This window comes from Thalassophryne amazonica, chromosome 5 (genome assembly GCF_902500255.1).
Source record: "Thalassophryne amazonica chromosome 5, fThaAma1.1, whole genome shotgun sequence".
Taxonomy (NCBI): Eukaryota; Metazoa; Chordata; class Actinopteri; order Batrachoidiformes; family Batrachoididae; genus Thalassophryne; species Thalassophryne amazonica.
Window position 1 is genome coordinate 18,618,458 of NC_047107.1, and position 18,101 is coordinate 18,636,558.

General features: G+C 40.8%; 1 protein-coding gene across 1 annotated transcript in view; it reads right to left on the minus strand.

Annotated features, from left to right (window-relative positions):
- Positions 1–626: 626 nt before the first annotated feature.
- Positions 627–18,101, minus strand: part of si:dkeyp-14d3.1 (transmembrane protein 132C) — an 807,657-nt gene continuing 790,182 nt past the window's right edge. Inside the window, exon 8 of the mRNA XM_034169759.1 lies at positions 627–2,205. Within this exon, the coding sequence (XP_034025650.1) occupies positions 1,036–2,205 (1,170 nt within the window). The 3' untranslated portion in view covers positions 627–1,035. The remainder of the gene's footprint in view (positions 2,206–18,101) is intronic.

Below are 18,101 nucleotides of genomic sequence, written 5' to 3' on the forward strand. Positions count from 1 at the left end.
ACATGCCATAACCGTGATAAATGCTGGTTGTCAAACATATATGCAGCTGTCTGAGGCTCGATGGGTAACTATGTTTTAATATGACAAAGAAGAAGTAAGTATATCCTATAAAGACTCTCAGGCCTGTTCGTGATGGTAATTAACACAGGATTCTGAAGCATGAAGCACATGAGAGCCTACAATTTCCCCTGGACAAATTTACCGCCTGATACAGGTAACTTCCCCAGCCAAGGCTGGTACCCATTTTCACCTGGGTGCACTTGGACAATGTACGTAAAGTGTCTTGTCAATGGACAGAGACAAGTAGTGTGACCAGGACTCAAACCCAAGCCTACATATTGGAGGCCAAACCCAAACGTGTCCATGAAGATGCGGTCAATAAAACCTGATACAATACCTCTTTATATTTTTGTGTATTCCTTAAATGTTATGAAAATACAATTTACAGAGTAACAATACAATGCTTTTTAGGACACTGTTCGGTGTATACATAAAAAGTTCTTCTGCCACGTTAAAGAGGAGGAACTGAAAAAAAGTTGTGCCTTGTGTTTTGGACTGCATGCAGACTTGGTTTGGTATTTCCAGAACTATGAAGAAGAATAAGGACTTGGCATGAGAAATATCCATAAAGTTACAAAACTTCCAAAACCATTTAATGAGTATACACATTCCGAACATCTATGCAGTCGCTGATCATTTTAAAATCTACATGTTGACTGATTATCACAAGTTGATGCAGATCAGTACGCTTTCCTTTATTTTATTGTGTCTAAGCCCATAACGATAAAATTATGATACAAAGGTAATAACTGATAAACAAATGTTAAAGAACCATCTGAAGTCCTCATTCATTGATTTTTTTTTTTCATGGTCATGATACAATATTTGCAGAATCACAAGAATGCTCTTGAATTTGGGGACCCTTTCACGGGTTTGGGTAATCCTCTTTCACGCACCTGTAGGTGTAATTTCTGCCCAGAACATCTTTCTTATGAAAGGCATAAGGGTGAGTTTGTTACAAGTGCGCACAGTGCATTATGCCACCTCTTTTGTGGCACAATCATTTAATCTTTCCATGTAATTACGAAGCTCCTTGGAGTCACCCATCTCCACATCTTGGCACACCCACTTAATGTCTTGACTGTGGCTCGCGCTGAGCGTGTTCACTGTACGGTAGCTACTGTCTGAGGCGATGGTGGTGAAGGTGGTGAATTTGACTCGCTTCCGCTTGGTGGTGGGGGAGTCTCCTTTGCTGTCCTTGGTTATGCAGCCCACGTCTGCTCCTCGGTGCACTTGTCCCTGCACATTCTTCTGGGCTGAGCCTCCGTTAAGTAACTGACTGCCTTCCTCCAGTCCACTGTTGGAGTCCATCATGGACGTTTGCTCCTCCTGCTGGGGTGACAAGCTGATCTGGCTCTCCAACAGCTCTGCCTCATTCCCTAGCCACACCCAATCATGGGCATGGCTCATGTTCTCTTGGTCCTCAATGGAGAGCTCCTTGTGGCGATATTTGAGGGTGTAGGAGATGCAGTTGATGAGAAAGACCAGAATAGCCAGGCAAAAGACCCCGAGTAGGGCGTACATGCCAATCTCCAAGTCTGTAAGTCCACGAGCAGTTTGGATGAGATCATCATCCATGTTTCGACCACGGGGCAGGTCTACTTGAGCGGGAAAGTCTGCAAAGTCAACAGGTATGTTATGGTTGCTGTCATGTGAAAGTTTATCCCCACTGGGTCTGCGCATTATTGCACTTCTTGTGGTGGTGGCCCTCCTTAAAACCCCGTCCTCCATGTCAGAGATGGAGCTGCCATAGTAGTGGGTGTCGAGGCCGGTCCTGTCCTGGGAGGGTGACAGCCTGCCTCTGTTCTCCATATAGTCTCCATCTGGGCTGTAATCACTGGTCCCTCCTCTGGAGCTGTCACTTTGACCAAACTTCACTCTGACGTTGCAGTTTCCTGCTGCCAGGATGCTGCGGCGCTTGAATTTTTGGCAGATCTCACAAACAGTCATTTCCACTCTGACCAGGAGGCCTTGGCCCTCTGCCTCCGTCACGATGACAGGCCATTTCCAGGATGGCTCCTGCTGCACTGTCACCACATCCTCATCCAGGGAGGTGGCTGTCAGAACAAAAACATCAGGATTGTACAAGTCTAGAGGAGCCACAGAGCCGTCACTGAACTGCAGCCAGGCGCTGATCAAGGCCTCCTGTGGACACACAAACACAATAATAGTCATGAGTAAGAAAAGAATTCAGCATATTATGTTTTGGCACACCAAATACATTGAAATTGTAGCACAAAAATACAACGGTATCCCACATTTCATGGAAACAGACTGGAAGTAATAGTTTCATTCTCAGTAGATAGGGCCTCATGTTTTTCAAAGGTTTCTTTGCTGAGCATTTAAGAACATCCATTAGACCAGTGGTTGGTGGCAGTCACAAATGGCTCAAAGTTCAGTTCATGTGTAGTAAAATGAATTAATTAACAACTGTACTTCACGTTTCATATGTCTCGTTTATGGTCAGATCATTTAATATTTCTTTAAAGAGTGAGAATACATCCTGTTCAGTAGAACCAGAAGCTTACAACATTTTGCTGTGGATATTTATATTCAGTTACGTATTGTAGGTTACTAGTGGAATTGTAAAACAATATATAAGTAAGTAGTTATTTTCTGTTTTCACATATGCATGAATATGTCCATCAGCTCAAGAAGCAACTAACTACTCACCAACCAAAATGCATCATGCCCTTCAAACCAAAGCAACAACTAATTACACATATTGTGACCACAGTACCACGGTCCAGACAAAATCAAATCAAATCAAATCAATTTTATTTATATAGTGCCAAATCACAACAAACAGTTGCCCCAAGGCACTTTATATTGTAAGGCAAAAGCCATACAATAATTACAGAAAAACCCCAACGGTCAAAACGACCCCCTGTGAGCAAGCACTTGGCGACAGTGGGAAGGAAAAACTCCCTTTTAACAGGAAGAAACCTCCAGCAGAACCAGGCTCAGGGAGGGGCAGTCTTCTGCTGGGACTGGTTGGGGCTGAGGGAGAGAACCAGGAAAAAGACATGCTGTGGAGGGGAGCAGAGATCGATCACTAATGATTAAATGCAGAGTGGTGCATACAGAGCAAAAAGAGAAAGAAACACTCTGCATCATGGGAACCCCCCAGCAGTCTAAAGCCTGGTTCACACGACAGGATTTTAAAATTATCTGTAGGTTTCCAAAACCTGAGAGACCACACACGTGAAGATAAAAAATCATGGATCTAACAGGTTTGGTGGTACAGTGTGTGGTGTGCAGCCACACGGTAAGGACAACAACACCACACACGAACAGATTTCAGGCACCAACATTTACAGTTCAGACAGGAAATCTCGCAAAATCTCTCGAGATTAAACGTGACTTCAGAGTAAACAAACGGAGGTACTTTGTGGACTATTTACAACAGAGGGAAAAAAACGATACAAAAAGAAAAAGAAAAGGTGCTCTTTAAAGGAGTGGAGACAGCGCGACCACCGGACTTTCTGGTAAGTCAGAACAGCTGTTTTGATTTTATTTTCCGCTCCGTACGTCCGTCACCTCACTTGCTGATTGGCTGCACGTCACATTCAGCAGGCTGCGTGCTCGTTTATGGTCGGAGGACACAACACACACTGCGATATTGGGCCAAAAAGATCCAACATGTTGAATATCCCCGATTTGCGATCGGAGCGTTCCTGACGTCCTTCCGAGCAGATGAGAGCGCTCTTAACACACCACACACGGCAAGAATATCTGATAAGATTATCTTTAGAGTCATCACGATTGTTGGGGCGTCCTTAAGATTGTCAGAAGGGGGAGATCGGGTCCAATATTGGCCTAATTATCCTGCAGTGTGAACCCGGCCTAAGTCTATAGCAGCATAACTAAAGGATGGTTCAGGGTCACCTGATCCAGCCCTAACTATAAGCTTTGGCAAAAAGGAAAGTTTTAAGCCTAATCTTAAAAGTAGAAAGGGTGTCTGTCTCCCTGATCTGAATTGGGAGCTGGTTCCACAGGAGAGGAGCCTGAAAGCTGAAGGCTCCCCACCTGGAAGTGAACATTTGCAAACATCAAACAAATGTTCATAGAATGTTTACTGTTCAGCAAGTTTGCGAATGTTCATATAATGTTTGTGAGCAAAAACCAATCAAGTGTTCATAGAATGTATGCTTAATGTTCAACATTCACATAATGTTCATGTTGTATGTGTAAAGCTTGCCTCTAAATAAAAGTGTATATATATATATATATATATATATATATGTAAAATTTCACATTATAGGAAAACATTAAATATCATTTACGGCATACAGAAAGTTAATGTTGGACTCCATTTAAATTATGTGTGCAAACATACGTAGAATGAACAATAGGAAATGATTTAAGCACTCTACCATGGTAACCAAGAATTTGTCAATTTATGATTTATTCAGGCCTACTGTATATCCTGTATAATTTCAAGATTACTGTAATAAACTGACAAAGCTAACTCCAAAACATGTCTTGGTGCAACTTGCATAAACATGCACTCTGTTAATTGGAACACTAATTTTTGCAAAATAATTTACATCACTACAGACTGTGATTGTCAGCTACCAAAATATGTTTTTTATGGAAACAGATTGCAATGGCAGCTTATTATCCAGACGTCCCACAGACCTGAGTTACATACATTTTGCCAAATTTTAAAAAAGCCTATCTTTAGCATTTTTATTTTAATATGGAAAAATACATTAAAGTTATTAAAAATTGATTTACAAAATAATGTTTTCAACATGCATGAGCAGGAAGCATTGACATTTAAATAAAACAGCTCACAGACAAATAATATTTTTTACTGGTCACTTCACAACTTGCAGTTCAAACATGTTTTTAAACAAACATGCTGAACATGAGATGAATATAACAGTCACACACGTTACAGTGGCAGAAATCAACTCGATTTCACATTTCCAGAATGAACATTTGTCCAGAGTTTAGTGTTTCGCTCAGGACTCATTTGCCAGAGCAGGTTTATCAGCTCAGAGAAATGCTGTCTCACAAAACTACTGTAATAATTGGGTCAGAACGTCTGAAACACTATAGTGCTTTATTTTAAAACATGTTTGACCAACATTATCAGAGGATACAATTCCAATGAATTAATTTTATTTAAAGTAGTTTGTGTACATAGATCTATTTACTATTAAATTATTTTGTTAACAATATGCTTGCTGCTTCACAGTTGCTTGCTGTGCTGCTCACGAACCAGTTGGTGGCAGTAGTGCACCGAGTTGGGTTAAAACCCGCTGTTTAACAGAGCAGCAGAAGAAGAAGATTTAGATGAGTTGCAGCAGGCAGGTCCGTTCTGTTTTAGCAAATAGAAGTTTGTGTTCCACAAGTTAATTTGCTTGTTCAGTCTCTATACTATGATTAAGAGACCACTGAGAGCAGAAGAGGAAACTAATGCTGGACGCTCGTCGACTGGGATTCCTCACAAAGAACCACCACATAGCTACCATCGGGTAGCAGCTAGCTTCAAATGGCTGGGCCTTTGTGTCGTGATATCGACGCTGTGACTATCAAAAGAAGGTAATGGAACCTGATGTGAGCACAAATTCGTTTTAGCCAGAAATAACAAAACTTGCTTGAAGCTTGATTATGCCAGCCATAGATTAATGGGAACCAAACCAACACATTTTTGACTAGCATGGAGCTAACGTTAGCCACAAGAGAGGCACAGGCCTAATTAGTATTTTGACTAAAACATGACTAAAATATATACTCTTTTATTAGGTGTTGACGCATTTGAAGTTTAAGTAATGTCAGTGCCCAGAAAGAGAATTTATGAAGATAAGCTTGTGATATTATTTTTGGATTATTGTTTGTTTCCCCCCCAACAGCAACCATGCCGGCTGCCATAAGAGTTGTTGAATCAGTGAATCCTCCATCTAATCAGTGGGTTGAGTGTGTGCCTGCAGTTGATTCACAACAGCCCGATTATCCCGAGGTTTGTACTATGTTTAAATAAGATTGTACAGTGTCTTGTGCCAGTAGATTCTAAAATTCATGTTCAGCAAGCAAAATATTCAAACATTTCTGGCAAGAAATACTCTGTTCTATTTGGGATATAATTTGAAAATAGAGTAAAATCTGTCAGTAATCAAGTTGTATATGCTAACTTTCCTTCCTTAAAGAAATAATTTACAGGCCCTGTTACTCAAACATATTTATTTATTGCTGATATAAAGTTTCAGAATTTCTTATATAAAAAATTCTGTGTCCCTTGCATAATGTTTCATTTGCATAGTGTGTGCATACTGTCTATGGTACCATACACTTGAAACATAAGGACTTCTATGCTGTACTACTGAGGTTTACCACCTTATCTGGGGTGGAAAAACTGACCTGTGCCAACAAAAAAAAATAATTTTTGGAGATTATTTTGGAATAGACCTGAGTAAGCACCAGAATGCATTTGAGATTTCACATTTTTCTGGGGGACAACCACCAGACCCCACCAGGGCCTTGTCAAGATCTTTCAAGTTTTTTTTTTTTTTCCTCAGTTCATTCACAGATTTGTCCGTGCTCATGATGAAAGGTCAACAGCATTGGCTTAATCATTTGTGAAACATAGGATTTAATAAAAAAGTGGGAACTTCTGTATTAAGGTTGTAACGTGGATCTATATACATTTTGTGTTCCAGGAGAAGCAGAATGACATCATTCACAGTATCGAACAGCTGAATGACAAAGTTGATGCACTGCATCCTTGGACCATCCGTGAAAGTGTCGGTTCCCAGACATAGCAGGAGAGAGAACAATGTGGACGTTGCTGACACAAGCAGTGCCTGGAAGTAATGGGGCTTCCAGTAAAGTCGCTCAAAGAAATGAGTTAATGTGTTTTCTGTTTGTTAGATCCTCTTCACTTCAATAAAGTTTTGCCTTTTTTTTTTTTTTTACACAGTGTATTATAAACATGCTGTATTTATGGAAACTAGTAACTAAAGGGCCTTTCACATTGCATGCTTTATACGCGTCAGGCAACAACTCCCAATGTGTCGTCAGTCATGTTGTATCAACGCCTCCCTATGCCCTGACGCGCAACATGCAGCAGGGTGGTAGAGATTTTCACTTTTTTTTTTTTTTCCAGAGGAAAGCTGAATGATCGCCATGTTGTATATGTGTCGATGAACCAAGAAAAAGCTTTAATATAGCAATTTGATTTCACAATCAAATTAATTTTTGGGTTAAACATTTGCAAGGATTTTTCTTCAGAAACTGCTCTGTATAAATGAGCAGTCCTGTGACACGTTTCTGTTTTGTAGAGATCAGTGGTTTCTGCCACGAGTATTCCATGTTTGGACCCAACACGTTTCTATTGGACAGTGCGAAGCTTTGTCACAGTTCAGAGCGCCAAAAGTTGGATTGGGTTGAACTTTGAACGTCATTCTGTTGACAAGCAGGTATGTGCACACTCCTGGCAGAAGCATCTGTTTAGCTCAGCTTTTGACGCAACACTTCTAATGCCTGTAAAAAGCTACGTGTTTCATTGAAAATAATGCTTTTTAGACCGATTTGTGATGCCTCTGACACTTCCAAAGCATGCGGTGTGACATGCCCTTTACACAAATAGCGTTGGGTACAGAGGATTAATCATTTTTGTCTGATCTGCTTTCACCTGTGTGGTATACCTCGCTGATAACTAACCTGAGAAAAATTCTGCAAGCAAATAAACAGCTTGTTAAAAATATAGGGCCTGTCCAATAAGGAGTTGAGTTGAATACCAGTTATGACCATGCCGCTCAAATTATGCAGTATCTGAACAGGAAAGTATATGACTAACAATGGAAATGTTCAACTTGCAGCTCAAGAGTGCTAATGACAGACTTGAAGGCGAGGACAAGTGAACCAGGCACCAGAGGAATGCCCTAATCAGTGCCTTGACTGCATACACCCCTGGAATGGAACAAGGGAAGAATACGGTAACAAGCATTGTCAGGGGCTGCTTGTACGCTACGGCTCCTGTTTATCTTTGTCAGTGCTTCAGCAGTCAGGGCAAGTCAGGAACCGTCAAAGGCAGCCTTGCCAGGGACGTGCCACAAATTTACAGAGTTGTTATGGAGGCTGCAATAAATATCACATCAATGGACAATACTACCATCATTTCTACAATTGTGCCATAATCCGAAGTTGTCCTATCCAAGCAGAAGTATAGACAGGACTATCCTGAACTTCTTCCTGACCCAGATTACAGGTTTGAGAAACTAACAATCTTGCAAATCTGTCTTTTTTGGGGGGGGGGTGACACCCAGTCACAGTAGAGAGGCACTGTGACGTCTGGTCTCTCTCTGGCTACTAATGCAACATGGCAGAATCCACTCCAAAACAGATAAATTTCCATGTAAATCTAACATGTCCATCATATATTATGTAAAAGCTACTGAAAAACACTTCAAAAATGGAAAACGCTGTTTTCACAACCTGATAACATGACATCTCGCAGACAGTGTGCACACACATCCTGCAGACGAAGGTAACTTACACATTTTTCAGAAGCTCATGCATGTGCACACGCATGATCTCCTTTGGATGCCATTAGAATGTCATTGAGTTTATCCTACAACACCAATATAAACATACAGAGGCGAATATATTAGTGACACACAGATAACACAATAAAGGGCGCATATATATATATACTTTGCACTGGGATACCAATTAAGTAATTAAGAAGACAGTCCTCATACGGCTGAGGGTATTTTAGTGCTGTGTTTATATTTCATAATATCAAAGCTGATGAGCAGATTAGCAGCAGCATTTAATTTGTAAATGGAATATTTTTGATAAAATTAAATTTTACTTCCAGAGAAACTTTCTGTGGTGACCAAACATTAACTTAAATTAATATTTTTTTTATTTATATATATATATATCATATGAATTTCCTCAGGGAATTTTATTGTAATGTGTTTGTTAAAACTTCAGTTTTGCTTTAAAAATTGTGTTCAGTTGTCGTATCTGACTCATACTTTTATGTGATAAAAACTTAGTGTTTTGTCATGTGAATTTCCTCAGGAAATTTATTGATTGTAATGTGTTTGTGTTAAATTGTTCAATTTTCAGTTTAACTATGTAGATGTAAGCTGAATTTTTTTTGCTCCTAAAATGTGTAGTTGGTTGTAGATCAATAGAATTTTTTTAGGTTTCATTATTATTTCTCGAAGATTTGTTCTTATTTTGTCTGAACATCTTTTGTAGTAGTGTCAGTGGTATGCCATGTAAGAAATCATTTGTAAAGTTGAAAATTTTTCATTTTATGTGCTTTTTTATTTTGGAGCATGATGTTTAATTCTGTAAAGATGAATTCCATCATTAAATCTGTAACTGATTTCAAAAGTTTCTGCATTATTGATTTTATATGTGAATTCCATAAATACATTACAAGTTACTATTTGAATAAAACCTGTTGAATTTTAAAACATTTATAAAGTTTGTTTTACATCATTTTTAGTTCTCAATAGGAAACATCACAAAAAAATTGTAGATATTGAGCAGGAACATTGCACGAAGGTAATGTTAGCATTTGAACATTCTACAAATGTTCATTTAATGTTGTGGTTCAACTGTTTGTTTCTGTTTGTGAATATCTGAATGTTTGTATAATGTTCATTGAATGTTTGCATGCAAACATTACCTCGTCATTCTTTGTCATATGATGTTCATCCAATGTTCATGCATGTTTGGAAATGTTCTCATGCAAACGTTCAATGAACATTCAAAGAATGTTCAGTTTCCGGGTGGGTCTGCCTCCCATTCTACTCTTAAAAACCCTAGGAACTACAAGTAAGCCTGCAGTCTGAGAGCGAAGCACTCTATTGGGGTGATATGGTACTATGAGGTCCCTAAGATAAGATGGGACCTGATTATTCAAAACCTTATAAGAAGAATTTTAAATTCTGTTCTAGAATTAACAGGAAGCCAATGAAGAGAGGCCAATATGGGTGAAATATGCTTTCTCCTTCTAGTCCCTGTCAGTACTCTAGCTGCAGCATTTTGAATTAACTGAAGGCTTTTCAGGGAACTTTTGGGACTATTGAAATACAATAGTCCAGCCTAGAGGAAATAAATGCATGAATTAGTTTTTCAGCATCACTCTGAGACAAGACCTTTCTAATTTTAGAAATATTGCGCAAATGCAAAAAAGCAGTCCTATATATTTGCTTAATATGCACATTGAAGGACATATCCTGATCAAAAATAACCAAGATTTCTCACAGTATTACAAGAGGTCAGGGTAATGCCATCCAGAGTAAGGATCTTGTTACACACCATGTTTCTAAGATTTGTGGGGCCAAGTACAATAACTTCAGTTTAATCTGAATTTAAAAGCAGGAAATTAGAGGTCATCCATGTCTTTATGTCTGTAAGACATTCCTGCAGTTTAACTAATTGGTGTGTGTCCTCTGGCTTCATGGATAGATAAAGCTGGGTATCATCTGCGTAACAATGAAAATTTAAGCAATGCTTTCTAATAATACTGCCTAAGGGAAGCATGTATAAAGTTAATAAAATTGGTCCTACCACAGAACCTTGTGGAACTCCATAATTAACCTTAGTCTGTGAAGAAGACTCCCCATTTACATGAACAAATTGTAATCTATTAGATAAATATTATTCAAACCACCGCAGCGCAGTTCCTTTAATACCTATGGCATGCTCTAATCTGTAATAAAATTTTATGGTCAACAGTATCAAAAGCAGCACCGAGGTCTAACAGGTCAAGCACAGAGACGAGTCCACTGTCTGAGGCCATAAGATCATTTGTAACCTTCACTAATGCTGTTTCTGTACTATGATGAATTCTAAAACCTGACTGAAACTCTTCAAATAGACCATTCCTCTGCAGATGATCAGTTGGCTGTTTTACAACTACCCTTTCAAGAATTTTTTGAGAGAAACGGAAGGTTGGAGATTGGCCTATAATTAGCTAAGACAGCTGGGTCAAGTGATGGCTTTTTAAGTAATGGTTTAATTACTGCCACCTTAAAAGCCTGTGGTACATAGCCAACTAATAAAGATAGATTGATCATATTTAAGATCGAAGGATTAATTAATGGTAGGGCTTCCTTGAGCAGCCTGGTAGGAATGGGGTCTAATAGACATGTTGATGGTTTGGAGTAAGTAACTAATGAACATAACTCAGAACAATCAGTAAGAGTCTAACCAAACACCAGCATTACTGAAAGCAGCCAAAGATAACGATATGTCTTTGGGATGGTTATGAGTAATTTTTTCTCTAATAGTTAAAATTTTATTAGCAAAGAAAGTCATGAAGTCATTACTAGTTAAAGGAATGCTCGGCTCAATAGAGCTCTGACTCTTTGTCAGCCTGGCTACAGTACTGAAAAGAAACCTGGGGTTGTTCTTATTTTCTTCAATCAGTGATGAGTAGTAAGATGTCCTAGCTTTACGGAGGGCTTTTTTTGTAGAGCAACAGACTCTTTTTCCAGGCTAAGTGAAGATCTTCTAAATTAGTGAGACGCCATTTCCTCTCCAACTTACGGGTTATCTGCTTTAAGCTGCGAGTTTGTGATTTAAGGCTCTCTTTTTCAGAGGAGCTACAGCATCCAAAGTTGTGCTCAATGAAGATGTAAAACTATTGACGAGATAATCTATCTCACTCACAGAGTTTAGGTAGCTACTCTGCACTGTGTTGGTATATGGCATTGGAGAACATAACAAAGAAGGAATCATATCCATAAACCTAGTTATAGCGCTTTCCGAAAGACTTCTACTGTAATGAAACATATTCCCCACAGCTGGTTAGTCCATTAAAGTAAATGTAAATGTTATTAAGAAATGATCAGACAGAAGGGGGTTTTCAGGGAATACTGTTAAGTCTTCAATTTCCATACCATAAGTCAGAACAAGATCTAAAGTATGGTTAAAGTGGTGGGTGGACTCATTTACATTTTGAGCGAAGCCAATTGAGTCTAATAATAGATTAAATGCAGTGTTGAGGCTGTCATTCTCAGCATCTATGTGGATGTTAAAATCGCCCACTATAATTATCTTATCTGAGCTAAGCACTAAGTCAGACAAAAGGTCATTATTAATTATTAATTCACAGAGAAACTCACAGTAACGACCAGGTGGACAATAGATAACAACAAATAAAACTGTTTTTTGGGACGTCCAATTTGGATGGACAAGACTAAGAGTCAAGCTTTCAAATGAATTAAAGCTCTGTCTGGGTTTTTGATTAATTAATAAGCTGGAGTGGAAGATTGCTGCTAATCCTCCCCCTCGGCCCGTGCTACGAGCATTCTGACAGTTACTGTGACTCAGGGGTGATGACTCATTTAAACTAACATATTCATCCTGCTGTAACCAGGTTTCTGTAAGGCAGAATAAATCAATATGTTGATCAATTATTATATCATTTACTAACAGGGACTTAGAAGAGAGAGATGTTAATGTTAATGTTAATAAACCACATTTAACTGTTTTAGTCTGTGGTGCAGTTGAAAGTGCTATATTATTTTTTCTTTTTGAATTTTTATGCTTAAAAAGGATCCAATCTTGGTGTGACTAAAAACAGTTGGGACTTTTGGACAAATTACAGGAAGGAAGCAAGTTGTCATCGCCCATTATACAGTAGACGAAGAAAAGAAATGGTCAATATTTTAATTAATTTATCTGATTAAAACTGACTGTTTCGACCACTGTCTTCACTCACCGCTCGCTCCAAAAAAGAAAACATTCGACATTCAGAGAGGTGCTGGCCAGTGACCCCTGGATCAACCAAAAAAAAAAAAAACCAAAGCAGACCAAATGGATACAAACGTCAACATTCCACTACTACAATTTTTCTCTCCAGATCACTTCCAAAATTTAGTCTTCCATGGCCTACTATATGTCCGTGGTGAAAATTTGGTGAGAATCCGTGAAGCAGTTTTGACATAATCCTTTGAAGCCTATATAAAGTGAAACTTGATCCAGAATCTAGATCCGGATCATCTCCAAAATTTAATGGCATCTTCAATGGCCTAATATCTATCTGTGGTGAAATATTTGTCAAAATCCATGCAGTAGTTTTGATGTCATCCTGCTAAAAGTAATCCGTCAAAACCTATATAAAGTGAAACCTAATCCAGAATCTAGATTCGGATCTGGATCACCTCCAAAATTTAATGGTGTCTTCCTTGGTCTAATATGTATCTGTGGTGAAAATTTCATCTTACATAAATAAAACGTAGATGATTTTATTATGTCCTTGGTGGATGTAATTTAAAAAATACATTACATGGGGTTTTCAATGTTAAATTGAAACGGCCACAAAATCTGTAATCTGGATCAGATCTGGATCAAACTTTGTCAATTAATACTATCCTACATAACACTCTCAAATATGAAAGAAATTTGATCTTTATTGACAGAGTTATGATTTTTTTTTAAATTCATTCACTGTTAAAAATAGGGATTGTTCCACGATTTTTCCTGACTTTGCCCTTTGACATATGACCTTGAAAATGAAATCACTTCTTGGCTATCAGGGTATGAATTTTCAGTAAAACCTTCATAACAATGTATGAAAAATTTTGGGCTCCAGGTCGTTCACAATCAGACAGGGGCGAAAACATAACCTCCTCCAACCTCATTGGCAGACTTAATTATTACCCACTGGGGTTGTTTGTGTGGTGCTACGTCGCTCTGAAAGAAAAGATGAGCGGAGGATTAAATATTAAACATGGTTCATGTGACTGAGAATTTGATGTACATAAGCATTTTAAGCCCTTCTCCTCCTGCAGTTTCACATTTCGCCCTTCAGTGTTGCTGCAGGAGGACAAATCCCCAAAGACTCACATGTACTCATGGGTACGTCGGTGCTCTCTAATTATTGACACCAGAGGGCTTATAGAGCACAACCGTGTGCTCGTACCTTCACACTGTGTGTGTGCAGATACAGGAGATAAACGGATCTCCGAAGATCCTCAGAGGAAAAGTAAGAAAAATGCGCAGTTCAGAGATATTTGTGAAAGGGGTTTGAAGGCCAGATCAAAGGGGGCGACAATTAGAATAGCTCAGGTCAGTTGGGAGAGGAAGCAAAGTCTGAGAGGACGAAGTTTGGGCTGTGATATTTTGGTGCAGACGGCGCACTGGTACTCTGAGATTAGACTCCTGTTTGCATTAGCTGCCCAAGGAAACACATTGTGTCGCACTCTGGCATTTAAAGCGTGGAGTTAAGAGGGTTAGAGAGGGTGGGGAACGCACAAACACACACCACTTTATTGCATGCTAACTCACTCGCTCATACTTGCAAAACTGCTCATTCAAGGACACTCATAGTGTAAAATTAAATCTTGTTCTGGGATGCACATTAATTGAGAATACAGAATGCACTTTTTTGTACTTATACAAATGTCTCTACAGATACAGAGTCTTATACACTGTAAACCAGCAGTGGATGATACATATCTTCCCTGTTCCGGCACAGCAAGCCTGCTGCAGAATATCACTCGTTTCATGCCAACAAGACTGACAAAACAGAAAACAGCATTGATTGTGGCATTTTTGCAAATTACTGCATGATCTGATTTCAATCAAAGATGGCAGAAATTTACAGTGCATCCGCAAAGTATTCACAGTGCTTCACTTTTTCCACATTTTGTTGTTACAGCCTTATTCCAAATTTCTACACACAATACCCCATAATGACAATGTGAAAAAAGTATTTTTTGGGAGATTTTGGCAATTTTATGTAAATACTAGCTGGGGTACCCGGCGCTGCCCGGGTTAACCTGTTTTAGAAATAAGCCAAATGCCAATCATTTTAATCAAAACAATTGCCCAACATTTGTTTTTTTAATGCTGATGTCTTATAAATATAGATAATGGGCTAAAGTTTGTCCACCAGAACTATAAGAGGTGGACTCCCCAAACTAAATGGAAATAAAATCAAAAATCAAATCAATTTTATTTATATAGCGCCAAATCACAACAAACAGTTGCCCCAAGGCACTTTATATTGTAAGGCAAGGCCATACAATAATCACTTGGTTAAAAGACAAACACATTTGAAATCCTTTGTGCAGACTTTGTTTTGCAATCAAATTGATATCAAAATTACACACAAAAGGTAGGTAACAGTAAATGTAAATATCAATGAATCAAAATTGAGGCAGTAATGTATTTCACTGTTTTTGCATTGCAATTTTACTCTGACTGTTGTTTGTGCGTATGCACCGAACAACATTTTGGAGTATTCGGCCTTCTTGGAGTCCCTGAATGGAGTCCTGTATGGGGCTCCAGAGGGGGACTCCATTGTTCTGCTGGGGGACTTCAACACACACATGGGTAATGACAGAGACACCTGGAGAGGTGTGATTGGGAGAAACGGCCACCCTGATCTAAACCCAAATGGTCGTTTGTTATTGGACTTCTGTGGTAGTCACAGACTGTCCATAATGAACACCATGTTCGAACATAAGGATGCTCATAAGTGTACATGGTACCAGAGCACCCTAGGCCAAAGATCGGTGATCGATTTTGTGATCATATCATCTGATTTGAGGCCACATGTTCTGGACACTCGGGTGAAGAGAGGGGCAGAGCTGTCAACTGATCACCATCTGGTGGTGAGTTGGATGAGAGGGTGGGGGGAGGACTTTGGACAGACCTGGTAAGCCCAAACAGATAGTGCAGCTGAATTGGGAACGTCTGGAGGAGCTCACTGTCCGACAGATCTTCAACTCACACATCTGGTAGAGCTTCTCTAGCATCCCTGTGGAGGTTGGGGGCATTGAACCAGAATGGGCAATGTTCAAAGCTTCTATTGCTGAAGCTGCAGCGGGGAGCTGTGGCCTGAAGGTCTTAGGTGTCTCAAGGGGCGGCAACCTCGAACACCGTGGTGGACACCGGTGGTCAGGGAAGCCGTCCGACTGTAGAAGGAGTCCTTTCTGGATATGTTATCTCAGAGGCAGTTGCAAGGTACCGACAGCCCCGAAGGGCAGCAGCCTCTGCTGTGGGGGAGGCAAAGCAGTGGGTGTGGGAGGAGTACAGAGCAACCATGGAGAAGGACTTTTGGTCGGCACCAAGATGCTTCTGGCAGACCATGAGGCACCTCAGGAGGGGAAAACGGGGAACCATCCAAGCTGTCTACAGTAAGGATAGGACTCTGTTGACCTCAACTGAGGATGTAATCTAGCACTGGAAGGAACATTTTGAGGAACTCCTGCATCAGACCGGAGCACCCTCTATAGTCGGGGCAGAGCTGGAAGCTGATGGAAGTCACTGAGGTAGTCAAACAACTCCGCAGTGACAAGGCCCCGGGGATTGATGAGATCTGTTCAGAAATGCTGAAGGCTCTGGGTGTGGAGGGATTCTCTTGGATGACGTCTCTTCAACATTGCATTGAGGTCTGGGACAGTGCCTAAGGAGTGGCAAACTGGGGTGGTGGGCCCCATATTTAAAAAGGGGGAGCAGAGAGTGTGTGCCAACTACAGGGGTATCATACTACTCAGCCTCCCTGGTAAAGTCTATTCCAGGGTGCTGGAAAGGAGGATTCGGCCGATAGTCGAACCTTGGATTGAAGAGGAACAATACGAGTTCTGTCCTGGTCATGGAACAACTGACCAGCTCTTTACTCTCACAGGGATCCTGGATGGTGCCTGAGAGTATGCTCACCCAGTCTACATGTGTTTTGGGGACTTGGAGAAGGCGTATGATCGGGTACTCCGGGAGATACTGTGGGAGGTGCTGCGGAAGTATGGAGTGAGGGGGTCCCTTCTCAGGGCCATCCAGTCTTTGTACTCACAAAGAGAGAGCTGTGTTCGGGTGCTCGGCAGTAAATCGGACTTGTTTCCGGTGGAGGTTGGCCTCTGCCAGGGCTGCGCCTTGTCACCAATCTTGTTTGTGATATTTATGGACAGGATATCGAGGCGTAGTCAGGGTGAGGAGGGTTTCCAGTTTGGTGGGCTCAGGGTCTCATCACTGCTTTTTGCAGATGATGCGGCCCTGTTGGCATCATCAGCCGGTGACCTCCAACACTCACTGGATTGTTTCTCAGCCATGTGTGAAGCGGCTGGGATGAGGATCAGCACCTCTAAATCTGAGGCCATGGTTCTCAGCAGGAAACCGATGGATTCCCTACTGTGAAGGAGTTCAAGTACCTTGGGGTCTTGTTCACGAGTGAGGGGACGATGGATCATGAGACTGGCCGGAGAATTGGCGCAGCAGGAGCGGTATTGCATTCACTTTACCGTACTGTTGTGATGAAAAGGGGGATGAGCCAAAAGGTGAAGCTCTCGATCTACTGGTCAGTCTTCATTCCTACACTCACCTATGGTCATGAGTGTTGGGTCATGACCGACAGAACTAGATCGCGAATACAAGCAGGCGAAATGGGCTTCCTCAGGAGGGTGGCTGGTTTCTCCCTTAGAGATAGGTCATCCGTGGGGAGCTCAGAGTAGAGTCACTGCTCCTTCACGTTGAAAGGAGCCAGCTGAGGTGTTTTGGGCATCTGGTAAAGATGCCTCCTGGGCGCCTCCCAGGGGAGGTGTTCCAGGCACGTCCATCTGGGAGGAGACCCCGGGGAAGACCCAGGACTAGGTGGAGAGATTATATCTCTACACTGGCCTGGGAATGCCTCTGGATCCCCCAGTCAGAGGTGGTCAATGTGGCATGGGAAAGGGAAGTCTGGGGTCCTCTGCTGGAGCTGTTGCCCCTGTGACCCAAACCTGGAAAAGTGGTTGAAGATGAGTGAGTGAAGAGTGAGTGAATTTTACAAACATAAAATTAATGTATTCAGACAGGAAGGCAAACTGGGTTGTACAGGACAGTCAGGTGCTTAACAGCTGAGAACATAAAGTAGCTGAAAGAAGGGATTAAATAACCAGAGATGGCCAACACATATACAGGGCTGGAACTTTGAATCTGCCTGGTCATACCCACAGACTCAGCCTAAGCATATTGTTGTTCTGTTGAGTGTGCTGTGGCTGTGCTGTGCTGAGTGTGCTGTAGAAAGGGATTAAATAAACAGAGATGTCCAACACATAAACAGGGCTGGAAATTTGAAT